Source organism: Verruconis gallopava, assembly GCF_000836295.1.
Source record: "Verruconis gallopava strain CBS 43764 unplaced genomic scaffold supercont1.20, whole genome shotgun sequence".
Lineage (NCBI taxonomy): Eukaryota > Fungi > Ascomycota > Dothideomycetes > Venturiales > Sympoventuriaceae > Verruconis > Verruconis gallopava.
This window is the reverse complement of record NW_015622156.1, coordinates 320,659-348,261: the sequence shown is the minus strand read 5'-3', so window position 1 is coordinate 348,261 and position 27,603 is coordinate 320,659. Positions and strand designations below refer to the sequence as shown.

The 27,603-nt window shown below is 54.6% G+C and overlaps 6 protein-coding genes across 6 annotated transcripts; 1 reads left to right on the top strand and 5 right to left on the bottom strand.

Annotated features, from left to right (window-relative positions):
• Window positions 1-484: 484 nt before the first annotated feature.
• Window positions 485-4,046, bottom strand: PV09_06106 (uncharacterized protein). Its single transcript, XM_016359702.1, has 2 exons — window positions 3,295-4,046; window positions 485-2,976 (listed from the first exon to the last, which is right to left on the bottom strand). The coding sequence occupies exons 1-2, from the start codon at window positions 3,802-3,804 to the stop codon at window positions 1,297-1,299; spliced, it is 2,190 nt and encodes a 729-aa protein (XP_016212538.1). The 5' UTR covers window positions 3,805-4,046; the 3' UTR covers window positions 485-1,296.
• Window positions 4,047-8,022: 3,976 nt separating this feature from the next.
• Window positions 8,023-8,589, bottom strand: PV09_06105 (uncharacterized protein; the record flags this gene model as incomplete). Its single annotated transcript, XM_016359701.1, has 1 exon — window positions 8,023-8,589. The coding sequence occupies one exon, from the start codon at window positions 8,587-8,589 to the stop codon at window positions 8,023-8,025; it is 567 nt and encodes a 188-aa protein (XP_016212537.1).
• A 334-nt stretch (window positions 8,590-8,923) lies between these two features.
• PV09_06104 (uncharacterized protein) lies at window positions 8,924-15,051 on the bottom strand. Its single transcript, XM_016359700.1, has 2 exons — window positions 13,393-15,051; window positions 8,924-13,328 (listed from the first exon to the last, which is right to left on the bottom strand). Exons 1-2 carry the CDS (start codon window positions 14,503-14,505, stop codon window positions 9,276-9,278), a joined length of 5,166 nt encoding a protein of 1,721 aa, XP_016212536.1. The 5' UTR covers window positions 14,506-15,051; the 3' UTR covers window positions 8,924-9,275.
• Window positions 15,052-17,256: 2,205 nt separating this feature from the next.
• On the top strand, window positions 17,257-18,465 carry PV09_06103 (uncharacterized protein; the record flags this gene model as incomplete). Its single annotated transcript, XM_016359699.1, has 1 exon — window positions 17,257-18,465. The coding sequence occupies one exon, from the start codon at window positions 17,257-17,259 to the stop codon at window positions 18,463-18,465; it is 1,209 nt and encodes a 402-aa protein (XP_016212535.1).
• On the bottom strand, window positions 18,428-22,184 carry PV09_06102 (uncharacterized protein). The gene is made up of 3 exons (XM_016359698.1): window positions 21,115-22,184; window positions 20,102-21,000; window positions 18,428-19,941 (listed from the first exon to the last, which is right to left on the bottom strand). Exons 1-3 carry the CDS (start codon window positions 22,085-22,087, stop codon window positions 18,955-18,957), a joined length of 2,859 nt encoding a protein of 952 aa, XP_016212534.1. The 5' UTR covers window positions 22,088-22,184; the 3' UTR covers window positions 18,428-18,954.
• A 1,131-nt stretch (window positions 22,185-23,315) lies between these two features.
• On the bottom strand, window positions 23,316-24,992 carry PV09_06101 (uncharacterized protein). Its single transcript, XM_016359697.1, has 2 exons — window positions 23,932-24,992; window positions 23,316-23,880 (listed from the first exon to the last, which is right to left on the bottom strand). The coding sequence occupies exons 1-2, from the start codon at window positions 24,638-24,640 to the stop codon at window positions 23,549-23,551; spliced, it is 1,041 nt and encodes a 346-aa protein (XP_016212533.1). The 5' UTR covers window positions 24,641-24,992; the 3' UTR covers window positions 23,316-23,548.
• Window positions 24,993-27,603: the final 2,611 nt, after the last annotated feature.

Sequence of the window (27,603 nt, the reverse complement as noted above, 5' to 3'; positions counted from 1 at the left end):
TCCCTCTCCCTCTCCCTCTCCCTCTCCCTCTCCCTCTCCCTCACGTTTTCAAACCACCACGTCCGTTCTCTCAAAGATGCCCTGCCCTCTCCCAGTGAGGCAAGGAATGGTCAGAACGTCTCTTTGGAACAGTGCGTCACGATCCCGACCCGGCACCTGGATCTGTTAGGGTGTCTCTTCGTGCCAGAGCGTTTGGTTACCCAGCGATCCTTTGACGAGTGCTGGACCGTTCCGCGGCGGGCGCAAAGAATAGAAACCGAAGAGAGGGGGAGAAGAATAAAATGAGTCAATAAAACATGGTGCCGCCGTCAACCCGCAATCCGGCTAGGTCAACGTTATGCGAACCTGCGTCTACGATGTTCCAGACCAGATTTTGATTCCGTTCTCACGCCACGTCTTCGCCACGCGCGAAGCCGTTAAAGGGAGACAGACAAGACAGAAAGAAGAATTGAGAAATTTAAAAAACCACAGCGGCACTTAGAAACACGTATCATTTTTTCACGCCATCATGACGACACAACTACTTTGTCTCTCTAAAGGCACGCGAAGGGCAGGCCTTGGAAACATTCGCTTTTTAACCCATCTATCCCTGTTCTCCGTCTATCCTCGAAGAGGACGGTCATCTTTTCCATGCGTGGAAATTTAACACGTTCAGGAAAAGGGAAGTTCCCACTTTTGTATATAGATATATATATATGTATGTATATATATATGCATGCATCAGCACTTGACGCACACGCCGTTCCCTGGGGTATGATATCCAAAAAAAAAAGAAGAGGGAGAAAAAAAATTTTAGCAAGCAGTATAAACCCGGCCCGAGTAACAACATCAGATCAATCCGCCGCCCAGTTCAGCGTAGGGTTCATGTTCTAGGCGTTCCCCAGTCATCCGATGGGCAAAAAAAGGGCCACATTTCATCACGTATTCCTATCCCTCCCCCCTTGGCTTGGGAGAAGAATTGTGTCGAATGGAGAAGCCTCTCTTCTGGTACTTTTCCTCACGCAAAAAAAAAGCGTCATTACGTCTTTTCGTCTTCATAGCAAAAAGAGGGGAGAAGAAATCGAAGCCGCCGTGCGTGCAAATGGATTGCGCAGATGTCTCTTTCCGGGAACAATCAAAAATGGCCGCCAAGTGAGAAAGAAAGAGAAGATATAGTCGAGAAAGATGATGATGTCGTCCTATCCTCGCCTCATCAAGGTTCCAACATTGATGCATATTCGTCGACTCCCCACCTTCCAATTTTCACATCCGGCCCAGGATGGGAGACCGTAGATGGTGAGAGGTTGAGGGGGAGGTTCATTGCTGTTTCGTCTCCTCGTCAGCAGACGGCTGCTGTAAATTCGGCATCGAATTCGTCGTCTCCATCGTCTCCATTGTCTCCATCGTCTCCGTCGTCTCTTTCGTCTCCTCTATCTCTTTTGGCTCCTTTTCCTCTGTCGTCTCCGCCGTAACGGCGGACGAAGGACTTTTACTCACGCTCAGCCTGCGCTCGAGCGCGTCCAACTTCTGACGCAGTAGCTCCATCTCCTTCTCCCGCTCTTCCCGCTCCTTCTGCCACAACTTTTCCTTATCTTGCAATGACTTGATGTACAAGATGGCATTTTCCACCGTTGCTGCCTTGCTGTTTCCTCCGCCCTTACCACCTCTCTTCTTCCCGCTCGCAGTCCCGCCAGGCTCTTCGTCGTCTTCATCGTCATCATCATCGGCCTTTGCTGCGCCTAGTACCGGGCTCATCTTGGGAAGGAGACATTGCATCTCCTGCAGCGCGACATTGATGCGCTGACGTCGTCCTTGCTCGGCGATCTTGTGGCTCGTCCGTTTGCTCGTCAGCTGGCTGGGTAGGTCGCTCGGATATGTGACACCAGGTATGCTGCGGCCCTCAATCAAGTTCTGGTAGTTGCTGCGGCTTGTCAGCAGCAGCGCGTGCTGCTCTTCCGTCAGCTTCTCGCCCTCCGGCAGCAGCGGCTTGATGCTAGGCGAGATCTTTGGTCGTAACGCAGGTGACACGAGCTGCCCGGTGAGGCTACCGCGCTTCTTAGAAGAGGTTCGACTCTTCAGCTCAGGACGCCGGCCAGCCGCAGGACTGGAAATTGCGCTGGCGGGCGAAGCTATGGTGCTGATGACAGGAGTGGACTTGGTTGTGGGCGTGCTGACTGGAAGTGTTGTGGGCTGTAGACCATTCTTCGCGGATAAGCGGGGTGTTGCATCACCGTCCGCAACAGTGGTGTCAATCTTGGGAAGGTTGGTTTTTGCGTTGGATGTCGCAGCTTCGGGTAGAATCAAGTCGTCGAGCATGGGCATGTCATCGTTGTACTGCTCGTGAATGGTCGACGGAACAGATACGGTAGTAGGTGAGTCCTTGGGGTTCAGCCGCATGAGCGAGGCGGGTGTTGCAGGCATGGAGCCCACTCCATTCGGGCCCACCATGGGCGACTTGGTGCTCGCAGGAATGGCGGGTGAGTTCTTGGCGGAGTGTGGTTTGGGAGGTGGGCCCATCAAGCCTTCTGACAAAGGCTCCGGAGATATCGAATCGGACGAACTTGCATAAGCTCTCGACATACGGGTGCTGTTGGGTGACGTGGGCGACATCTGCGTCTGGGCGTGCATCTCCAGAAGCTCGGAAACCTCCTTGGGCGGGATGACGGATGAAAGCCCGGACTTCCGCTTCTGGGCTGGCTTCTGGATGGGCGACTGGGCAACTCTCCGGCTTCCCGAGCCATTGCGAGCGCTGGTCGACTGTCTTCGAGCTTTACGTTGCTGTTTTGTTTGCTGCAGTGCAGAGTCGCCAAGCATGTCCACATCAAAATCGGCCGGATTAGCTGTAGACGTTCCTTGCTGCGGCCGCCGCTGTTGGCCTTCAAGGGCCGGAGACACCAGCGGGCTGAAGTACTCGCCAGGCACAGCGTACTGGTTTACCTGGTTGAACTGACTGTCATGCGGTGTTACGGCGGGGGTGCCGAGCGGCGTAAACGTCATCTGTGTTCCCAATGTTAGCGTACAGGTCAAACTCGAGATGCAATCGACCGATGAAAGTTCGTCCGCCGCCGTTGCTGTCCTGGGCGCAGCAGCAGCATCGTGGTGTCGAACACCCAAGCATTCACAACACAAGACACAGTCGACTTTCACATTTTGATTAAGCAGAGGCTTCGTCGGACATGCAAGCAATGCGTCTCAAAAAGGAGGAAGGCAAGGCAACTCGGACCGAATACCGTTTCGAAGAATGAATGCGCCGCAGCACGAATTTGAGGAGAGATCAGAGAAGGACGCAAAAAGAAGGAAAAAAAAAAAACTTACAGAGTCCCGCTGTCGCATCTTGTATTCGTGCTCGATCATGGCGCGCGTCTGCGCATCGATCTGCTGCAGATAGGCGCCCATGTCCGAGTGCATCTCGACGCTGTTGGGCGTGGGCGGGATCATGGAGTGCGTCTGCAGCGAATGGCGCGCAGACGGCGCCATGGAGAACGGCTGGGTGGGTTCCGACTGTCCAAAGGTCATCGACATTGGCATGTCGAACATGCTCTGCGCCTGAGACACAGAGCCGGCATCCCGCTGCTGGTGTTGTTGCTGCCCCTCGTGCTGGGCCTGCTCGCTCGCGGCGTTTGCGAGAAGATTCATGTCGACGGCTTGGCTCTGCAGCTTGTGGTGCGCGTTCTCATGGGTGCCGTCGAAATTGGTAAGGAAGTCGAAGGACCCGAAGTCGAGCAGATTGGCGAAATCCTGCTCGCCGATGGCATCAATGCTGGCGAACTGCGGATCGGCTGTCGTGGTGGGCTGGCTCGCAGGCCATGTGGTATTTGAGGTCATGGTGGTTGCGACGGTGGGAGGAGGGAGGGGGAGACGGGGGAGCGGTCGCGGGGCTCGCTGGCGTCGCAATCAGAGAGAAGCACTCTCTGTCGCACAGGGCGGGCGGAGCGACGCTGTTGTAGGAGGGCAAATCCGGGGAAGAAGAAAGAAGCAAAAATGGTGAAGCCGGTGGTTCTGGCAGGTTTTCGCAGTGAGACGTTCCGGCCGGGCTGCTGGTGCGGGTGGGGCGGGATACGTGGGGGTGGTCGAACGAAGCAGAAGGATGCAAATGAGAGCACGCCGGGATTGTTCTAGCGATGGAGCGACGGCATGGATACGACGGGCAGCATGTCACGAGCGTGACGGAGAAGAGGAGGAGAACGTCGAAGGCGAGACAGTGTCTTGTCTCAATGGCAGAGGGGCAAAGAAAGAGTCAACAGGCGCAGCGCGTCCGTAGCCTGCTGCTGGGGCTGCGACCACTGCTGCTGCTGCGACCACTGCTGCTGCTGCTATTACTACGGCTAGGCACCGTGCAGCCGACCTTTTTTTCTCTCTTCTGCACAGGCCCATTTATCATTACTGTATTCATCCTTAGCGGTGGTGGGCGAGCGAATGGTGGTGGTACCAAACTGTGGTCGTCGCTCGTAGCGCATGCTCCAGCACAGGCTCTACCTGCTGCAGTGGCGCCGGAGCGGTGGATGCGGCGCAGAAGATCAAGCGGTCGCCGGCAGCCAGCAGTGGGTCGACCCAGTAAAGATGCGCGTCAGACCCCCTGTGGACAGTGGCGGAGGCCCCGGTGCAGCTTAGCGGGCCCTCCGCCAATCACGGGCTGCCTCCCGCGCCTGCGCCCGTTCACGAGAATCTCCGAAGTCCAGGTCGCCCACCAGGCCCATGACCGAGTCCTCCCACGCATGACCAATCGTCGATGGCCCTGCAGCTGTCCACAATCTCCCCAGCCCTGCACCGTCGGCCTTCCCAATTCACGCTGATAAAATCGGCCTTGCTGAGTTCCTCCGTTCACGTACGACACGCACGTTCGTCCCCAGCCAGTACCCGCCGTGGAAGAGCGCGCGGCCATGCATTGTGCCCAGGGGAAGTCACGACGAATCCATCTTCGCCATCCCGTCGTCCTCGTCGCCGTCGCACCACCGACGGCTTTCTCTCCACGCCTCGATAAAGAAAGGTCCGCCTGATCGACCGAGGATCGCCGCAGCGTGGCTGTTCTCACGCACATCTGCCCGTGTCCCGGACAGCATGTCCCGTTTCAAGTTTGATACGGCCTCGCAGGCCAGGTCATGTTGGCCGTTGCAAGTGTAAAGCACGTCGACTGCCACGTCCGTTCACCACCGCGATAATGATGCTCACGGCACAAGCTTGTTGTCGAAAGCCCTCCCCTCCCCTCACCCGGATCCTTAAACCGTTCAAAGGATGTTCGTATTCGAATCGAACAGAACTACGAGGCCGTGAGGGGAGGGGGGGAAACAAAGAAACATGCAAACACGGGACACTGTACGGCAGGCGAGTTTCGGAATGTAGCCCACGGCTGAGTCTCGCTTCAGAGCTGAAGTCTGCCCGTTGATGTTGGCCGAAGGCGCAATTGCGTTGCCTGATGTGGCCTAGCCCTCGCCCGCCCACGACGCTGGTAAACTTGCCCAGTATTGTAAGCACCAAAGACAAAAAAGTACAACGCGCATGAACGCCTGTTGCGCTTGAGGCTTGTGCTTCAAATTCTGGCTACCCGAACTCATGCCGACGGGATGTCACCGACCGTACCGAACCAGCTTTCGGATCTCTAATTTCTCCATTGCGGGTTATTTGAGTTTCCTCTTTTGGATCTGCTGCTGCTGCTCCTGCGGCCGCGGCCGCGATCACTAGACTATCACGTAGAACACCTGCGTATACTCGCGCCTGACTTCTTCCTCTCTTTTGTTTTTCCCATCTTTGCCACTTCGAAGGAGCACAGAGCCAAAACCGTTGTAGTCATTACGCGCCCGAAACGAGACCAATTCTGGATCCTCGCGATTGCGCACTGCTGTGCTAGGCCACCCCTCCGTCCTGGTTTGTACTGTACTGCTCTGTGCGTACAGTTTTAGACCACTTCGGGTGGTCGTTGTCATTGCGACGGGTTCCACCTGCTAAGCTCTTTTTTGCACGCCGTGCCTGCATGTGCTTACAAACTGGCAACTCGGCTGCGGTGGTAATGCAGTGTAGAGATCATTGCGACTACTGTGCTGCGCTCCCTAGTGCCCTGGAAGGATGCCCATTGCGTCGCACAAGCAGGTCTCACAGAATGCAAGCAGCAGCCTCCTCTTGCCTGTTGTCTTTCCTATGGCTCGCTGCTGTCTTGCGAATGCGAATCAAGGTCCTCATTGTGGCCATTTCTCGCGAGACGGGCCCACTGTCCCTCTGTACGCGATGAGAGCACTCCACCGCCGTTGTGGCCAGGAAACAGAACGAGGGTCTTTTCACCCTCGCCGTCCACGTAGCCTGTCTGGCGTAGCATCGACGTGTTGCCGACCCACTACTACTCATTCGCACTCTTGCGTCTTTTTCGTCGGCAAGGAACATCTTCCTGATCTTGAACTAGGCTGCGAGCTTGCTTGCTGTCGGACACCCCTGGATCTTGGATCGCGAGCGTCGCCCAATCACCGCCGCTCTTCACAGCACACAACCTCTACGAGCTTGTTGCAAGCTCGCGTCTCTGCATCCGAGCTTCGAGCACGACATCATCCGCCCACATGGCGACGTGCGTTTAAATGGACCCGAACTCGCTCCTTTGCCAGACGCGTTTCGTCAACCCCAAATTCCCTCTTATCCCCAAATCCTCCAGGACACGTGCGTGCCTTGGCTCGTCACGGGTCGCCGCATTCACGTGGTTTTGACAGGACACACGAGAAAACCGATCTCGTAGGTCTAACACCCCTTTCTTGACGCCCAGCGTCGAAGTGCCTTTCAACTTATGCGTACAACGGGATGAAGGATTGGGGAATTTGAAGTCAAACATGATTTCCTTCCTAGAGGCTTATTATTCCCCAAAATGGTCGATCTGCACTTGCTGTATGTCGCAAGACGTGGACGACTTATTAGTGGCGGGGCCATCGTTGCATCTGCAATCGACGTGAAGAGCCGTCCTGGTTGAGCATTGACCTTATTCCTCTTTTTATGTTTGAGACCAAAAAGGGCTAATTTGTAAAATGCTCCTTGAACGAAGCGCAGCAATCTCCTTTGCCCTCATCATAAGAAGGAGCAAGACTTGCATCCCTTAAGTGTGCAAAATCCCAAGGTAGAACGTAATCACTCATACGGGAGAGAGAAAGTCCGAATTTGAGCCTGTCCCTTCTGAATGTTGAGAGATTATTCACCACCAGGTTCTCTGCTCGTCTATCGTGCGGAAGCATTAGCAAAGTAGTACCTGGCCACAGCATTTCTGCTCATCGACAGAGTTATAGTCGTGGATGTGGACCCATTCTCTCGCTCCATCCGTCTTCACAGACTGCCTCGTCAGCAGCCTCTTCATGGCACGCCGCGAACATCGATTCCTTACCGTGAAGCGTAAAGGACTTTTTATACTCCTCGACGAGGTTCTCTATATTATGCCACCGGGCGCTCTATTATGCCACCACATGCCGAGATCGTGATATCTCTGTTGGGTCAGTCGAGGCTGAAAGATGTGAATGTTTTGACTTTCAGCTTCGTCTGCGTCTCGATGGGTTACAGCTTCCACTGCACGCGCACCCTCCTCAGCGAGCTGGTCACCATGACGGGGTTGGGCCCCGTGCAACAAGGGAATACGATCAGTTTGGATCATGTTTCGCCGCGTTGACAGGATTTTGCAGCCATGTCACTTGCCGGACACCTTTTGCGACATCATACTCAGACTGGTTCGCTTTGTGGTTCTGACATCCTGGTCAGAGTCTCGAGTTGGATGCTTTGCACATGATGTGTCTGAACACAGACGACATGGCAGCAGTCATGGGCTAAAAGACGAAAAGAGTGTTCGAAGACAAGTGAGCCCTCTCCGTTTTCTTGTATAGATATCCTTCCGAGACATGAAACCTTGAAACACCGAGTCGAACATCAGGAATAACGGAATAATAATCGCAGTTCTTTTGAAAGTCATACCCTACGGAAGTTCTAGTCTTGGCGGGAAAGTCACACTCTCTCTATCAATGTCGCAAGCATACTTAACATGAACAGGGCCTACACGTGTGCGCCACGCCTGGACGACAAGTCGCTGCTCTACTGTCGCTCCACGTTCTCAAGGACGTTCTGCTCTGGAACGGTTTCCACCCAGACGATGACCACAGAGCTGAGCCACGCAAATCCAATCCGGAATCGATGGCAACAAGCAGACTCGCTCAGCCTGGAGACGAACGTGCTCATGTACTGAGCGACGCGCAAGCTGGACTGTGTCTCCGTCGTCACGCAGTCCCCGTCCACAAAAGCGGGCTCGCAAGGCTCGACAGCGAACGGTATATCCTCGCAGAACGTGAGCACGGCTGCGATTACTGTCGTCCAGTCGGTCTGAGCGGGGGTTGTCCACAGCTTCGACGACCTCTTCAGTCTCTCGCAGCGGACTGACTTCGCGGCTGTGCGATTGGTGGGATCGTCGTCGGCAGCATCGCCGTCGTTCTCATAGCAGCCATTGTCTCGGCGTGGCTGTTGAAGCGCGACACGAAGGAGAGCCCGAAAGACGCAACGGAAGCGTCCCCAGCGCAGGAGCCAACCGACGCCCATCATCGCACTCCTGCCCCTGAGATCCACGAGGCGGAAGACCCGTACCGCGGACGGAGACCTCGGCTCCATCGAGGCCGACGCCGAAAATACGGCCCCGTCGTCCACGCTTTGACCGCGAATCCGCCAACGAGCGCGACTTCCGCCGCAGCTCACGCTCCGAAGGAGCTTTCGCAAACGTCAGCGTCAGCCGAAAGGATGAGCCGCGACCTCAAATTCGAGTGCTGACCTCGTGCGGCGCGTGGGAAGCGGCACGGTATGCCTGCCCGTCCAATTCAAGAGGAGCGAGAGCGGACAAACGCGAAGGCGCTCCAGCAAAACCCCCTCACCCTTTTGGCTTGTTGGCGGGCATTCTTCAACGCAAGACGGGGAGGAAGCCTGGATCCGGAAAGGGGGTACGGACGAAGGGGATGTGGTTTATTTTATTTTTCGAAGAAAGGTCTCGTGCAGGGACCCAAACATCTTATATTCTCTCGTCGTGCAAGACGTGCGCCTGCCATATACACTCAAGCTTTCTACAGAACGTGTGAAAAGGGGGGTTGACAAACAAAAAATAAAATACGCTTTCCACGTAGCGGAGCCAGTGTTTGTCCCAAGTGAGAAAAAAAAAAAAGATTTCAACCGTAAGAGACCGTTCAAGTGATTCAAGCAGACATAAGAACGGTTTTGCAAACGCCGCGCTATGCTTTTCCCCAGCCTCCCGGGCCGCCGTGTTCCCCTCGCTTGCGCGTTCCCTAGACAAAAGATCTATCTAGTCCTCATATTCCGTAGCTGCCATCCATGACGAGCTGCATTTCCTCAATGTCCCTCCTACACTCTTCGAACACATCACGCAGCCGCTGCACCACAACCCTCTTGTCCCACTCACCACTCAATCTGACGACTTCGTTGACCAGCTCCGCCATGCATTGGACCAGCTGTTCCACACTGAACCCACTCGTCTTGTCCGCGAGCATGTCGTGCAGCATCTCGATCTCGTGCTCGCGAAGCTCAAGTCTGGGCGTCTCCGGCTTGTTCAGGATGCTCGCTAGGTCGTTCGGGACTTTATTTGTTGCGGTTGGCGCCGGTTGTGTAGACGAGCCGCTCGCCGTGCCGTGAGAGCGAGGTATGGAGTTGGTGTGCTCCGTGGCTGGCTGAGTGTCCGGGATCTGACTGCCGCCCATAAGACTACCCGCACTGTCCCAGTTTGGATAGTATCGTGAGTCCGTGCCGTTGCTGTTCTCGTGATGTTGCGGCTGCTCCTCCGGGACACCGGTGCCTCCCTGCGCAGGCAAAAATCCTGTAGACGCACCACCATAGTTGTGCTGAGCGACACCCGGCGTGCCAGCACCAGGGTAGACCTGGGCTTGAGACTGAGCATGTGGTCCAGCAAGGCCATGGAAAGCATAGCCGGCTGTTGACGGTGCAGGCGCGTACCCGTGGGGAAATCCGGATGGGGTGTGGGCGCTGTACTGCAGAGATGCAGAGGGCGCAGTGGCCGCAGCGGGATAACCACCTGCCCCAGACGTTCGATTGCTATGGCTGTGCCCCTCCGTCGTTGTGCTGCCGGAGTTGCGGTAGTCGTCGACTTGGCTGCCCGGCTTCATCTTCTCGAGCGCGCTCGTCTGCGAATACGGCTGCGCTCCGGCCACAGCGCGTGTGTCTACGTCCGCCATGTGCACGTCACCCTCAGCGTCCGCTCTCGAGGGCACCGTACTTCCATTAGTGAGATGCCCGCTCCCGACGTCTCCGTTCGTGTGCACATGCGAGGGCGGATGCGGATACCGCACGGGTGTGACTGGTGGTGGTGGGCCCATGTGTCTTTCGCCAGGGGCGGGAGGACGACCCACAATCGGCGCAGCATTCGTTGTTGTGCCAATGGGCTTCTTCTCCAGAGGGTTGATCGGTATGCCCTTCCTTTTCTTCTCCTTGTACTCTTCCAGGACGCGCGAGTACATAACCGCGAGTTGCTGGTCCAGCTGCGACTTCTCGCGGCGGAAAGCCTCAAGGTCGACCTCGACGTTGTTGACGAGCTCCTGCGTCTTGCGTCGACGGTCATCCTGTTTGTCCGGGTCGCCAGTGGCCATCGGATCCATCGTCATTGCGTCGTGCATGATGGTGCGGATGTCTGCCAAAAAATCTTTCCAGCGTCGGTAGTACCCATTGGCAAGTCTTTCTTCGATGTCTTCGATGTCCATATTGTAATAGTACTTGCCCGTGGCCACCTCTCTCAAAACGCCTCGTCCGTGGCGGTCCTTGTCTATAACAAACGGGCGATTTTGAAGCGTCTGACGCTGCTCCTCGGTGAGCTCGCCTGTCACGTTTCCTTCGTCTGCCTCTTCGAAGAGGTATTTGTACTGCTGAAAAGGTATCTGCGCGTTGCGAAGGATGCCGTACTTCTTCTTGACTTGCTCGAAGACAACGCCGATGCTCATCTTGAGCAGATTCAGCGCGTTGCGCTCCTCGCGGTATTGCTGCTTACGCTTGGCCCTGTCCTGGGCCCTCATCTCTGCCGGGCTGGCTTTGATCTCCGGCAACTCCGGCAAAGTCCTCTTTTTGCGGTTTGCAGGATCCGGGAACTCACTCGGTGGCTTCTTGACCAGCGAGATGAGGCTGGTGAAGTACTCGTACCGTGCGTCCCTGCCGGGCCGTTCGAGCACGTAGTCAGCGCGTTTGGAAAAGCCAAACAGATCTCTCATCATTAACGGGTCAGGCCGGGCGTCAATTGTATCAGTGCTCATCATGCCGAGCAACAGCACGGGGTCGTTGGGAGGTATAGCCCGAAGCTGCTGTGTAAATATCTTCAGCACGTTGTCGCCTACGGTTTGGTACCAGACGTCCACGTCGGGGAGGAAAATGATGCTAGGCTTCTGGCGCCGCACCTCCTTGAAGAGCTGTACAACAGCCGCCTCTGGAGACCGGCTGGAATCCTCCATCAACGTTGCCATGTCGAACGGTTGCACGAACAACCCTTCCAGCTTATGCAACAGGGCTGAAGAGAGCTCATGCTGGCCCATACCTCTCAAGCCACGGATGAGCATCCTGGGGCGGAATACCCTCGCACGATCAATCTCTCTTTGCAACGTCTCACGCTCAAAGCCTTTCTCATCGTCTCGGTCATCGTATTCGGCCTCCTGTAACGCTGTCAACTTCGGCCGTCTCGGCAAGATGCGGTCGATGATCTCCGAGATCTTCTCCAGCGGGGTCCTCAGCAGGGGCTCCACGGATTTCTGCAGGGGCTCCACTTTGGACGTGTGGCTTCGCGCCGAAGATGGCGTAATTTTGTTTACCGAGATCATAAAGTCCTTGGCCAACACCTTGATCTTGGACGGGTCAACGAGCAATTTCTTCGTAGACTTGTAGATCTGCGGATAGGTGCCTTGGATGGCGTTGAGCGCTGCTTCGGTGCAGAGGGCTCTGAGGTCTGCACCGCCGTACCCGACCGTCAGCTCCGCGAGCTGGTCCTTGAAAGAATCGCTAAGAGGAGGGTCCCAGCCCTTGGTGTTGATGTCAATGATGGCACGCCTAGCCCGCTTGTCCGGCAAAGGGAAATAAAACTCTCTGTCGAAGCGTCCAGGCCGTCGAAGCGCCGGGTCGACATTGTCAGGTCTGTTGGTCGCGCCAATAACAACGACCTGACCACGGTTGTCCATGCCGTCCATGAGCGCCAACAGCGTCGCGACAATGGACGCGTGGATCTGCTCCGTTTTGCTGGACCTGGTCGGAGCGAGACCGTCGATCTCGTCGAAAAAAATGATGGACGGTTGGCACTTTTGCGCCTCCTCGAACAGCAGTCGGAGCTGCCGTTCAGCCTCGCCAACCCACTTACTGAGGGCATCGGCGCCCTTGCGCATGAAGAACGTAACCTTCTTGCCTTCGGTTTCGATACTGTTCGACAACGCCCTGGCAAGCAGCGTCTTACCCGTGCCGGGAGGACCATGGAAGAGCACGCCGCGCGGGGGCTGCACCCCAAACTTGCCAATTACTTCAGGATACATGAGCGGGTGTAGCACCATCTCCTTGAGCGCGTTGATGTGGTCGTCCAAGCCGCCGACTGCGTCGAATTTCACAGTTTCGTCGACGCCGAGAGGATCTGCATCTGCGCCGGCAGCTTTCTTCTCCTTGTTGATCTTGCCGAAGTCCGCGGGTCCACCGGCGGCGTCGTGTGCTGCGGGCGTTTTGAGCACGGTGGGAACGTCGTCCTCATCATCGCTGGACTCTGGCTCTGCACCCATGATTGCAATGTCGTCGAGCTCGCTGGTGAGCAGCGCAGGCCCGTGAGTGAAGCCGCCAAAGATGCCACGGACCGAGTGCAGACGCACATCCCTAGGCTTTCGCTTCTTCCTTTTCTTGCCACCCTGCGACGGTTCACCGTCTGACTGAGCGAGCGCCAGTTGATCCTCTTGGTACAGCTCCTCGAGAGGGCGAATGCTATAGTCCACATTCTTGGTCGTTCTGCGCCGGCGACCCTCGCTCTCGTAATTGATCCCCTCCGTGGCGTACGACTGCGCTTGCCTGGTGCGCCGAGACTCCCGCGTAGGTCGCTTGAGGTCGTGCGCTTCTTCGGCAAGCTCGTCTGGGTCAATGTCATCACTGTCCTCACCGTCAGAAGACTGCTGCCGGCTACGGTTCGTGTTTCGCGCTTTACGGCCTCCATTCTGCGACTGAGAGTTGGAGCCAGCACGTAAGCGCTTGGATTGGCGACGGCCGTCGTCGCCTTCGGACATGTCTTCGTCGTCCGCGGGAGCCTCGTCGTCTGGGGCGAATTCACTGCTCTCATCCTCGGCTCGCTTGCGCTTCGCCGGAGATCGATTTGCAGGTTTAGCCCGTGACTGTTTTGCATCAGCAACAATTGTCAATGGAATAAAGGGACACGCAAATTCAATTCGCACTCACCCTAAGCGTCCTTCTTGGACCCACGGGGCCGTCACTCTCATCACTATCCTCATCCTTGGCCTGCTCCTCGGGTCCTTCCTCCTCCTCTCCTTCCTGCGCAGCTTCCTCTGTCACGGGGTCCTGCTGTCCTTCAACCTCGCCGACAATTTCCTCAGTATGAGTTTCCACGCTGTCCACGACATCCTGCGGAGCCTGCTCCTCCGCTTCAACAGGTGCATCTCCATCCTGGTTTTCTACCATTTCGAAATCCTGAGTACCCTCATGTGATGCCTCCATGACCGTGCTGGGCATCTTCCTTGCGGGTTGCTTGCTTGACGTGTGTTGCTGGGGTCCTTTGCTGCCCCTGGTGCGACGCAAATCAATCACAGAGTCATCGCCGTAATCCGGGCTGTGGGTACGCGACGCGGGGATGGCGTGGCGGCCAGAGCTGGACAATGCCTGCAGCGGCTCAGGCTCCTTCGAAAGACGACTGCTCCTGCGTGTGCCAGTCACAGGCGGGTGGCTGGCAGTGCGGCTGCGTGTGCTACGTGCTCGCTGGACTTTTTGCTCTTCCTTTATCTCCGGCGCAGGAGTGGGTCGGTTGGATAAGGAGAGGGCGTCCCACCTCGTGAAGGGCAGCTTCACGAGACGCGATGGTTTTAGCAGCGCGCTGTGCAACTTGCTTCGGGCCGTTTCCAGATTTCGGCTTTTCTTTGGCGATACAGTGAGCTCGTCACGCTGCTCCTGTTGGCCGTCGTCTGACTCGGCTGTGTCCTCGATAAAATCCTTCTCGTCGTCATCCTCGCTTTCCTCGTAGTCAACCTTCTTTTTCGCGGCTCTACGGATGGCACGGCCCGTGACCGGATTCACTTCGACCTCCTCGTCCTCGGATGAGGCAGTGAACTCCTCCTCGGAGATGTCGTCATCGTCGTCGACGATGTCGCTGTCGCTGCCGTAGTTCCGACGGCTGCGTTTCTTCTGCGGCGTGCGATGAGCGTGAGACGAGGACTTCTTCTTGTGCGAGCGACGACGCGAATGTTGCGGCGAGGAAGGCTCGTCGTTGAAGTCGGAGTCGTTGGGGTCGCTCTGGTTGGGATCGAAGTCCTCGAGACGCCGCTTGCCAGGTCTTGGCATGGCGATGTGTTGCGGAAAGCGGGCGTGAAAAGACTGTTTAGTGCAACATGTGTTGGGACAAGGCGACGAAGGGAGATCAAGCCGAGCCTGTGGATGACTATACGGCTCGTGGGGCGGCTTTTGCGTTGGGGATGTTGATGAGACTGGACGACGGCGCCGTTACGCGGGTACGCAGGTGCGTTCTACGAGCAGACGAGTGCGGCGTGCTCGAGAACGAATCTTCGAGGTTGAGCGGCAGGAGAGGGAGCGTGTGCAACGGAAGTTCTCGCCGTTGCTATCGTTGCGCACCAGCAGCGTCCTGCCAGTCGGCCAAGGGAGCGCCGTGGGTGGAGCGTCGCAGTCGCGGGCGGCGCGAATGACACTAACGCTCCGTCGTCCACAAACACCGAACGGGGGGACAGAGAACAGGGCCAAGGCAAGCAGACACGTGTCTCACTCGACGATTGCGACTCAGCGCGACTGCGAAAAAAAGGGAGAAGGCGGCAGAGAAGCAGCGGAAGGGCTGCTCTGGACGGCAGAAATAAAAACAAAAGGGCGGGAGACGACAGCGCCGATGAAGACGGGGAGCGAGAACAGACAAGAGAGCGATGGACGGATGCGAGCGTGTTTCGACCAGCCCGACAGCCCGCACGGGCCACACGCCGCCGCCCACCAATCACACCTCTTCCACCGCCATCTCGCTCTGCTCGTCTACGGCATCACTGCAAACACCTCCATCACCGCCGCCTCGACGAACCGCCCGGCCATGCGCAGCTCGGCCGCGAACCTGCCGTCGGTCGCTGTGCCTTGCGCCGTCTTGGACCTCCATCGCCGTCGAAACCCACCTTGCCGCCGTCCGCCGCCGCAATGGCCCGTGTCATTGGGTCCGCCTGTGAGTCGACTCTGTCGAAAAAAAAATCAATCCCAGAGAGCACGCGCCCTGCTGCGACCCGCAGATCTGGGGTTGAGGCTCTGCGTAGCGCCAGCGTCCACCATGTCGTCGTCATGTTCCGCTTCCTGGGGAAAATGGGAGGGGGTGCGTGAACACGTGCAGGCTCGCCTTGGGGGTGGAGCGAGCGCTTGGCTCAAGGCTCCGTCATCAGCGGCGCACTCATGCACCCTCAGCCCTCTGCTGCTGTCGCCGCGAACCGCACAAGCAGACGTAGAGATGCTCCGACTTTTGGTGTTTTGTGGACACGCGTGTTCCGTACCGCGTCTGTTGACCCCTATGGCTTCGGCCTGTTTTTGTCGTTGCCCAATGTCTGCCGCTTAGCTAGACGGCCTTTGCTGCACCGCGTTTATCGTCCCCAGATGGAAGTCAAACTTTTGCCAAAAATCATCGTCGTTCTAAGTTGTCCTGGGCGGGCGGGACATGTCAGCCGTCACCAAGCCCAACCACAAAGATATGGACCTTTCTGGTGGTGAACGCGTGCTTAATAATCGTGCTGTTGCCTCAGGCGTCAATGTCCTTCTCCCCTTTTGTCGTCTACTGCTGCCAAACTTCCAACCTGTTCCTTCTCGGTTCACTCTCTTAATTACGTCTTTTACCTCAATCGTGCGTCATGCTCGTGCAGTCCTGTTCCCTTTCATCAACGTGGTGGCTGTTCGGGTGCCGCCGTGCCGTCCCAGCCCAGTCCACCTTTCGTCGTTCAACTACGGTCACTGTGCTTGGAGACGGCGAACTATAAACACAAACACTCGCCATCGGTCAAGAAGCATTGTCGTTCCACTTCCAGATTCGTTATTGGTTTTTCTCCGGTTTTTGCTTAACCGCACAGCCCACAGCTCTATCCCGGCCCCGCCCTGGAATGGATACATTGTTCTCTTAACTGGTTCTTTACTCCCCTTTCATCGCCTAACAGTGGAACCCAATCCCCACAACAGCACTCACAGTGAGAATCACGCGTCTTGTGCTCAACCCCGAAAAAATTTGCTGCATGATCTCTGAACATGCTGCATGCAGTGATGCAAGACCGGCACTCTCGCTCATATACCAGAGGCATCTCATATCGCCAACAGTCATAGGTTTGCGAATCATTGAACTCGTGGATTTGAGACATCGTCTTGCTTTCAGGATTCATCTTCCCTATCGCCACCATATGCACTGGCGTAGTAAAACTATTCCCATCTGTCATGGGATATTTCGTGATAACAAAAGATTAGAAATCCACTCCGGCACTTCTATGGCTGCTGTTGACAAGCAAAAGAATTCATGGTTGATAACCGGCACAATTCTAGTTATACCGTACAGGAACAAGGACCTTTGCCTCTACGGGACAGGCAAGGCACATTGTCGCTGTTCACATAAGATTCGACAGCGACTACTTCAGTTTCGTATTTCGAGTCCAGACATTTCTTGATCAAGTTGACTAATTCGCGTGAAGGAACTTGTATGCTCCTGCCCAGTGATTGGTTCTCCTGTGATAACGCCTCCAGCTCTCTCTCCTTCGCACATACAAAATGATTAAATCAGTGTCGACGTGGTCTTGCGCTACACTGAGATATTTCTTTATCCGTGCAAGTCGTCTCACTAGGTTCCAAAGGCATCCTGGCTTTCTCTCGATCGATCGTATCGGTGCGTAGGTGGGGCATGCTTGAAAAGTTCCAGTTTTCAATGGTGGAACGCATCACCCAAAGCTGATGCTCGTTGCCTGCCCCCTCTTGTGACGGTGCTCCATAAAATCCAGTATTCACCAGTAGGCATTTCCTTGCTACAGTCATTTGTTCTCTGCTATCGCAATTCGTGTCAATATTTAAACATATCCAGTGACAATGGTGAAGCGCACATTAGATGTTGCTTTCTTAGATCCTCTATTGCCGCTAGCCGTCAGACCTACGATATACGTATCGATGGAGTGGCCGACCGGCGGGCAAGCACGCAAGGACTCCAAGTTTCTGTCTACAGTCGAAACCCCAAGGTGTTCTGAGTATTTCCACGAGCCCAATCAAGAAAAGTTTGCAGAACTACGGTTATGCACAGGCAAGTACCACACGGAGCCTCACTATGTCTGCCGCGACTGTATCGCCGAGTCCTCATCGTGGATATATAAGCCAGGGCGGTCATCGAAGCCGGATGAAAAAGAACAGATAGCCAGGATCATCCAAAAAGGTAGGGAGAAGATGCTGTGTTCGTCATGCACTGCCACTGCGATTGCGCACCCTGCTCATGACGGATCTGGGTGCCGCTGTGAAAGCGAGTGGCTCTGCTTTGAGTGTCGCGATGTTATCAGTTGGAAGGGTCAACTTGAGACTTTTGACATTCACAGCCTTGAACAGAACATTCGCTGCGGGCTACTAGGAGAAGCCAACGAGGAGGTCCATCTATGCCCAGGATGCGAAGGCTTCTTCACGGTCGTCCAAGACGGCGAGGCTAGCCACGCGCGTGTCTGTCTTGCCTGCAAAAGAATCGGGTTCGAAAGCACGCAGCCCACCCGCGTCGATCCTGTCGTCCAGGAAGACGCACCGTACCCGCCCTTGCGAAGCCCGAACTGGAGCGGGTTCCCGCCGCGCCTGCGACGCACATCCATCATCGACGAAAGCGTCGCGCCGTCTGCAAACCCCTCCGCCTTGTTCGAGGTCGAAGACGCGGCAAACGAAGCGCCAGCCTCGCCGGGCGACATCGCCATACCCGAGTGGAACTTCCCGCGCTCGCCGCGCGTCAAAGTCGGCCCTCCCACGCCGGGCGCCCTGGCGCCACCGGAACGCGAAGTCCGCAAGCTGCTGCGGTTGTACGCGAGGTACGATTTTGGATGGTGTTGGGTCTGCGGCCGGCAAGGTCATTCGAGTCCAAATTGTCCGCAATTACGTGAGGGGATTTGCACCGAAGGCAGGATGATGGCTGAGTATCTAGTCGCAACAAGGGAGGAGGACCGAATATTCGAGCGTGAGTGGATGCAACGGGATGAGAAAGAGGAAGAAGCTCAAGTTGTTACGAATGAGGGTGGAGAGGGAGGTAAACACAGAGCATTAGAGATACAGTAGATATTGATGAGATCTCCGTTTGCAACGCCCTTGCCATGAACCATTTATCTGTCAGGCGCACAACTGAACACAAAAATGTGGGACTTTCGTTCAAGAATCTCCCTACCCAGGTCTTTTTTTCCTGGCACGTTCTTTCCGTTTCTGCCTCGTTCCATTCATTCCCTTTGTTCAAATGCTCGTTAAGCGGCACAGAATGCTTCTACACAGGGTATCACCAGAATGACCATCGCTTGTTGCCACGTTCTAAACAAAGACCATTTCACCCGATTCCCAACTCAATTACTATGTGACCTTCCTTCGCCAGTGTGAATGGAATCTTCCCAAGCTCTGTACTGGTGCAGGTGAGAACTCGAAGGCCCAAAATATTACTTTTCGCTTCGAGTACATCTCAAACATGCCCTAAAGGCTTTTTTCTTTGGACAAGTTCATCCCCGTCTCTTCCGTCGATCATGGCTCCAATTGCACCCTTGTGTCGATGCTTTCAAACTCTTACCGCATGGCGGTGCCTCTTATATCTGGATATGGCCCGGTTGGGGCTCTACGAATCTCTGCCATAGGGTCATAATCTATCGGCATAGGAGCACGTGGTCTGCTCCTTGACCTCGAACTCTGTGGTCCACGCATCGGACTTCCATAACGAGCACCACGCTCAGGGCTGGGACCAGTGCGCCCTCTCATCTCCATTTCAGAACCGTTCGAGCTGCGAGGTATTGAAAGATTTGAATTTCGGTCACCTATGTATTGGTCTGGGATGCGTGGCGTAGGCGGTACATCAGGGGCTTGCATACTGCCCACGCTAAGGCGCTGGCGACGGGGTGGTGCACGGCCGTAGGGAGGTACAGGCATGCGATTCCAAGCGGAAGGAGGGTACTGTTGTCCTCTCAAGTCACCTTGGCTGGGACGCGGGCGCATGATTCCCGGTAGCGACTGAGTGGACGTGGCGCCGAGTTGATTTGCGTATGGTGAGTCTGTTTCGGTAGGATAGACGCCAGGGCTACCAGGGCGTGAGGGTGTTACTGTTCTCTCCGTGACACCAGTGTTAGTGCGAGCACGGCGTGCTGCGAACTCCGCACGCATTCGTTCCGTCTCCTCCTTTGCGGCCTTCAGACTTTTGCCAAACCCCGTATTCTCTGCCCTGGTCTTAATATCTTCATAACAACCTTGGCAGACGCGCAGCCCACAACTCGAACAGGTCAACCTGGGCCCGCCCTCCACATCGCAAACTGAACAGTTGATAGGATGTACCGTGTTGGCGCTCGTGAACCATTTTCCACCATGATCAGTATGGCAATGCAATTGGGTCGTGCTCAGTTGTGGCGCATTTGAACTGCTTGGACGCTCTTTGATATGTTCAAGAAGCGAAGCGTGGAAAAAGCTCGCTCTTTTCGACTCGTTGTCGATAACAGCACTTGGATTGAAAATTGGTGAGCTTGGTGTATCTTTGGAGAAGTTGTCCTGCAATGATCTCTGGGCAGCCTGAAAGCTTATCAGCAAGCATCACATGGAAAAACCATGAACAAAGAAGAGCGAACGAGAAGCTGCGAGCGGTAAGAAAGTTGAGCGGAGCCAGGTACAAGCCGTTTCAGCACATTACTGTATCCTGTCAGTGCCTTGAGAAAAGAAAGAGGTCACTCACAAAAAACTTCAAAAGGCCGCTGGCACCCTGACCGAGGACTTGAGACTGCCGCTCTTCATCAACGGTCCGCAGGTCGCTCTCGGGTTTCTTGTTTGCGGCGTATTTACTTGGACTGACATCCAGCTGGGATAGTGGTGTCGGTGATCTCAGCACAGGAGGTGTAGAAGGCTGCGCGGGCTCTGCCTCCGGCGCCAGTATGGCAGTGGTGCTGGACGTCTGGGTCTCCAAAGGCGGGAAAGCCTCCAGCGACTGATTAGAAGTAGGACTAAGAGTAGCATCGTACGAGCTATTGCGTGCGTGTCTTGACACCGGGTAGGGGTTTGCAGGAAGCGGAGGACCGGCCTTTGTTACTGACTTAGTGGCCGGAGAAGTTGGAGGCTGGTTGTTGTTTTCTTTGCCAGCACCGACAGGTTTTCGTTTGACAAGGTTCTTAATACGGTGCATGTCTGGCCTTGCGGGCGATTCGTCGTCCGCAAGCGATGCGTGGTCTATGGAAGTGCGTCGGTGATCGCCCGGTGCAGCTTTAGAGTTGTCGTGGGCGATCGATGTCACAGCGTTCGGCGCCACGTAAGGCTGATCGTCCTGGGCAGGTGCGGTGGCCGTCACGGTTGCTGTCGATGACGTGTCCTCCAGGAGCTGACTGACGGGCGACAACTTGGTCGAGGGCAAGACAGCTCGAGCCGGCGGGCGCAGTGACTCCAACGCTGGCTGTGCGATAGACTCTGCCGTGGACCCGTTGCTTCTGGTAAGACTAAGAGAAGCCGGCTTGCCAGTGCGAGTGATGCCTTTCTTTGTTCGAGCAGCGGCCTCCTCAAACGAAGGCCTTGGACTATTCAAGTCGCTCGACAATGTCGCCGATCGCTTCGTCCGCGGACTCGCCGTCACCGACTCATCTCCGTCTGTATTGGCCATTACTTAGTCACGTGTTCAAATGCCATTGTAACTTCACTGCTGAAACACGTGCTACTCATACATGTGCATCACGCAAATTTGAGAAAAGAGAAAGAATTTACCTTTGTCTGATAATATCATGGAGTCTTTTCTGGAGGTCAGATCCACGTTCGGCTTACTCGGCAACCCAGGAAGCGCTTTCGACCGTCTGCGCTCCATCCAAGCACCTTCAATTGGATTGTTCGCAACCTGTTTCCTTGGAGGCACCGGGCCATCCTCAAGGTCTTTCTTTGGCACAGTCGGCCCGGGAACATCTTTCGCAGGGGCGTTCGGAGTGTTCACGACATCCTTTTGAGGTACGGCAGGGCTGTTCACGATGTCTTTCTTGGGCACTGCAGGACTGTTCACAACTTCCTTCCGCGGAACGCCTGGGAGGGCCTTTTCTATGTTTGCAGAGCGAGGTGTGTTGACTAAGCTCAGCTGTGATGCCGATTTGGACGCCGCAGCAAGGAAGCCACCCGGCTTTGGCTCGTCCTTTGGAGGCAAAGCTGGCTGAATCGCGGGGTCATTCAACATGGCCAGAGCAGTCTCAGAGCGGGAGTTGAGACCCCGAACATCCTTTGCTGGTGGAGGCGGCGCCTTGGATGCATCAGAGACATCTTGGTATTGGTTGGCCTTTGGTGGTACATCAGGTTTGACTTCATCATTTACCATGCGGACCTCCGTCTTTGGTTGCCTGCTGCTAGTCCGCGGCGGTGGTGAGATCGGCCTGTACGGGTCGTACTCATCTAGAGCGATGACGTCGCCCATCTCGTCTTCGTTCAGATCAGCCTCTCCAGACCCGTAAGCTTCGTCGATGTCAAAGCTGGACGCGTAAGATTCATTCAATGTCTCATGTTTGCTGTGAAGTCTTTGAATGCTCTGTAGCACGGCTGGAGGGTTTTCCTCGTTCTCAAGAAGCGGCGGTGGCAATTCATCAGTGTTGTATGCATCTATAATGCTGAGCGCTCTATAAGACGGATTTCTTGCAGGAAATGGCCGGATTTCTCTGCCAGGGAGCGCTGATCTCGGCGGTCTTTGCTGTAATGTTGCCATTATGAGATGATTGTCCTTAAATTATAAGCGGCTTCAAATTGCCGCGAGCGCGAGCGGTCCACCAGGGCCTGTATGGAACAGATCTCCTGGGACACAGCAGTACAGAAAAAGACAGGTGAACTCCAGAAAGCGAGGATAATTGGGCGCTACGATGAATACCACTGATGCTGACTGAAGTCGACAAAAGCGAAAAGAAGTGTCGCGACGGAAAGCTGTGCTGTGGGCTCAGCCGCAAGATGACAGGTTCCTCACACGGGTTGTTTCGTTATGGATCTCTAAACCCGCTCAGCCACGTGTGGCCAGACGATGCGATTTCCAACCATTAAGATCCACGGATTATTGGGGTTATGACATAAAAAGCGGATGTTTGAACACACCCTGCAATTTCAAAACGCGTAACAGTCCAGTCGAAAAGCAAGGCGGAGCGACGAGCTGTGAGTGCTCAGGAAAGCGGCGGCAAAGCCTCCTCGTAGCGGGACGCGAAACACGAGCGAAAAAAGGGGCGAAGACATTCTGCAAGCAGCCGACTGTCTGTATAAACGCAGCGCCATTTCCCCTACTCCTCGCGACGACAATGTCCAAAATCGAAATCTCAGCACGGAGACGAAAGTCTCAGGTAGCAAGCTGAAGCACCACGCGTTCAACAAGACATGTCAAAGGATGATCCCAGACTTGCGACGTCTTGGCGAATCAGCCTGAGCCAATTACCCGCGCAGCGAAGGGTTTCGAGGCCCAACCCGAGTTTCCCACACGTTTCTCTTTGTGCCGAGGCAGCGACGTTTGTGGGAAACAGACTCAAGAGCTTCCTGGATTGATGTGCGCGAATTGTGGTGGAGACGTGGTTTGTTAAGCCAGCGGGGGCATAAGCTCATTTCGCGTTGACCCACGTTGTGAACCTAGAAGAATCCAGTATGGCAGGGGATCGAGGGTGCTGCCTTAAAACAATGAGAATTTCCGGCTTGCACGTTACGCATCTGCTGACATTATTTGCGATGTCGCATCTATGCACGTGTCATGCAGCGATACAGAGCATATAACTCATCATTAGAAAGCCATTGGCATCGTGGTCAAAGGACGGCATTTGTGCACGAAGAACGAGCACCATAAAGAGGGCTGATGCATCACATCGTATTTGCCTGACGTCGGAGAGATTTCCAGGAGTGCGATGAAGCAATTACAAGCTTTGGCACAATGTTTATGAAGCGTAAAACATAGTTTATCATTATTTTTGGAGAGTCCAGGCACTCTGTGGGCTAATCTCTCATGCGGCCAAAAAGCGTAATCGTTGCTGTGGTCAGCGTGGTATCATCTTGGGAAAACAAAATCATGAGCAGAATCTTTGACACGGTCGTCTTGTCTGCAAAAAAAAAAAGCACAAAACCAGCAGAATGACCATCTTTCCAAGCGCCACGCTAAATGATCAAGGTACATATGTGGAGTGTTGCCAAGTGGAGGCTTTGCCTACCACAAGATGAAGAGGGCACCGAAAAAGGCTGGCACCCAAAGCCACGGTGATAACGATGCAATAGACGCATCGGAAGTTTTCTGGATCACGTCCGAGACCCATTCCGGCCCGCAGGCCATGTTGACTTGTTGTGCTGCGCTGACGTACGTTGTGCTGATGGGCTGAGTTGAGTTTGATGCGTACGAGCGGAAGATACCCATCGTCCTTTTAAGGCAATCGCTGCAGGACGGTCTAGTGCCCACTGGCATCGTTGTACCTAGCGGCAGATAATACGAGTATGCATCGGCGAGTGATCCATTGTTTCGTCCTGCGACAGCATTGGCAAAGCCTGGATTCCATTAGTAACCTCGAATCACATGCCATCCATATAGATACTCACAGTAGTCGCCTTCGCTATCTTTCTGGCAGGCCGCTTGGTACATGAGAGGATAGGTGATGAATCCATAGTAAGCTTGCATCACAATCTGGTTCTCAGCATTGTAATCGCTTTGGCAGTTGCTTGACGACTTGAGTTGAACAGCAAGCGATTGCATCAAATTATTGCAGGTGTTGTAGTTCGCATCACAACCCGCTTGCAGCACAGCGGTAGTCTGGTAGAAATTCTTCTCTGCCTCGAAGAATCCATGGGACGTCTGAAGCAGGAGCGAAAACGGATAACACGACTGGAACGTCGCATTGCTGAGGAAATTGATGAAGAACTTAGGACACGAATCTGTCGTGAAATTGTTTCCCAACGTAGTGTCAAAAGGCTGGGGCAAATATGTGGCCGTTGAACTTGCAGCAGATTCGGAGCTAGTTTTCGATGCTGACGACTCTTGCTCGGTCGAGGTTGTGGCAGCTCGCTCCATCATGCGTCGTGCTCCCAGATCATCAAAAAGGAGTCTCCTTTCGGCTGGTGTCGGAAGAGGATCGGCGGCTGCGGAGACGACGCTCAGGAGCGAAAAACATGCTAGTAGGAAAGTGAAGATACTCCATCTCAGCCTGGACCACCTGGTTGTAACGCAGTGTAATGATGTGTTTCTATTGGCGATGTGATCTTCACTCCTTGTAAACCTCCGGCTGGATGTTGCACCATTCTGGGCATCCATCTTTGCGGCGTTCTAGCGCGCCAGCAACGCACCAGATCCAGCGTTTCTGTGTATGGAGGACACTAGTCCTTGCTCCTCTGGGGAGAACACAGGCAATAGTAGGCACGTCGTTGCCCTAGAATCAGGGCTCCAAGTTCCAGTCGTTGATCCGAATGTAGAAGTCTGGTCTTGCACTCGGCTTTGCCAAATAGCTCGAGGAGGGTGAACGCGGCGGTGATCGTATTCGCCTGCGGAAAGATCTCGATTCTCTGGAAAAGAGTGACTACAGTTAGAAGTGATGGGATAAGGAACGGCGGCCAGCAGGTTGATCAGAATGCACGTAAAAGTAGGATGCGCATGGCGATGTGCAACCTGATCAGATATAACGATGCCGAGGAGTGGTTGTGCGTGCTCGACCTTTGAGAAGGCTTTCGCTCAGCCATCATTAGCGCATGCGCGGCCAGCCATGAGGCTGCAGGACGTTGCGCTGTTTTGGGGATCGTCTTTTGGATGGCGTAAATTAGGAGATACGCCAACGACGCCCAGTCGCCGAAACAGTCAAGTAGCTACGGGGGGCTTGACCAGGAACAGACATCCATCACGCCTGCGATCAGATATCTAAGAGTCCTGATCAGAACGCTGCCAGGGCGGAAATTGCTCTAACGATGCTTTCGGTGCTCTCTTCATTGCTTTTTACCGCCTACGAAGGATTCTTGTTCCTTAGCCATGCCCGAATCAACTTAGACCGAGACGATTAGTCTCAGCAAAAAAGAAGAAAAAGACGTTGGTGTCGTTACCCCGGAGCACGCTTGTGTGTTCTGGGTCTCCTCTCTGTCTCCCTGCATGAAGGAGGCCTGCATGCAAATCTGTAATTGAACGCTTCAGCAGCTTCTGAGACCGTGAGTTAGCATAACGCGCATATCTCGATGTGCCTCGCCCTTATTCATGTCCCATGCCCACCGTTCGTCTTCTAGAACTCAGGAGCACCGAACCCCTGCCAACGACGGTAGATGAGCTGAGGTTGACTTGCACACAGCTCTCGACGCTCGGCAAACCAGCATCCTCTCTTTCAAGACGCTCAGATTCAACATTTGCACCTGTCAGCTTCGCATCAAAATGCTGATGTTCAAAGTACTATTGGCGCTAACCTTTGGGGACAATTAAACGCCGTTGTCGATGAACCGGCCACTCGAGGTGGAGGCGACGATAGCGTGGTTTTAGCCCAGGACACTTTGGACGCCACTCAATAAGCCACGCGTATTCCCTGTCCAGATCTCAGACTCTTGGGGCGATTGATACAGGAACGAACGGAGTCGATCGTCCCAGTTGGGCTCTGTCTTTCGACGATCTGCCCTCTGGACAGCAACGTCACTGCTCTGCTTTAACCTCATCTGCTTTTCGATAGTCCAGGACACTTGGACGTCCACTCCGTACACCTGGGTTATCCGAGCGCATGTCCTTGACGATGCTTCATCTCCAATCAATTCACGGCCGTCCGCTGCTATTGAATGCGGACGACAGAGGTGATGAGTGCAGCTTTGTTTCGGCGCCAACCAAGTCCTCATCCCGCCTCTCGTGTCGCTTGAGTCGGCAGTCTTGTGCAGTTACAGGCCTCATGGAAGGGCCGCAGAGTGCGTTGACACATTGCATCTCAACGTCTTCAGCAGTGCTTGAACAATGTGATGCCCACAGCGACACTCTGCTTTGTGCAATGGATTGATACGAACGAACATCAGTCCATTCGAACCAACTTTGGCGAAACAGATTGTCCCAGTGTGATCTTCGCTGCAACCACGTTTTCTTCATTGACCTAGGTATTCATTCCTAGTGGAATCATGCTGCTATTCTGAGCGTCCTACATCTCACGCTCCTGTCCATCGCTTTTTTTTTCTACGTGTCATTTTAGCTGCCCAACGAATGAGACTGGTGTCGAACTATCTTGCAACTCCGTACACGACTGTTCACACCGCCGGTGATTTTTCCCGGTCATGAGTAGATCTATCGAAAAATTCGCAATGACGATCAGAGTTTTCTTTGTTTGAAAATATTGACACTTATTTCCGTCCCTGGTTTGTCTGCCCTGTTAAGAGGACGTTCCCCAGGATTGTGCACGCTTCACGACTAGCCTGTGATTTCGAGCAAGGTACAAAAGCGTCAAGCGAAGGTGCGCAAAATGCGCACTTCCCCCCCTGAAAAGACCATGCTAGATGATCATTTATCAGACCTTGAAGAGTCAATTGAGAAAACATAACGAGTCATAACAAAAAGGAGCCCGGCCCGCAACCAGTCAACCACAACGGTTTTTGACGCACGCTCCATGAGAGCGCAGGTGGAGTTCATTGCAAAAATTTTTTTATTCTACGAGTCAACGAATCCTTCATACAGCGTCGGGGACCATGCGCTCCGTACAGCGACGTACCAACTGAAGGTTACGAAGCAATCATGCCAGAAAGTGTTTCTAGTTCGGCTGGGGTTCACTCTTGACCCACAGGAATACCTCTGGATGACACACCTTTCCATTCTAGAAAGTGGCACCACCACGTTGGGCCTGAACAGAGGCCGAATGTTTCCAAATTCAAAATGATATAAAGTCGTTCTCAATTCATCTCTCAAGTGTAGCAGTTGAACCACTTGAAGGTCGGCAATTTGGATAGACGTCAACCCTACGGCGTTGTCGAGAACCATCCCACTCCTGCTCCTTATCCGGTCTCGTATCAAGTCCCGACTGCTGGGGCCACGATGACGACGCACCAAAGGGCTACGCTAGGCCGCTTGTATCAGTCCTGCAAGACAGGTCTATACAGGTTCTCCCATCTTCGTGTCCTCGGAAGCAACGAGAACAAGTATGGGCTTGCTCGCTGCCATTTGTCTGTTGTTTCCACCGTGTGCAAAACAAGCGTCGTAGTCCGCGTCCTGGTCGAGATGTTTAACCATTGCTCGAACCAGTCGGCCTAATCATGCTGTTCCGAAGAGCAGATTTCTTC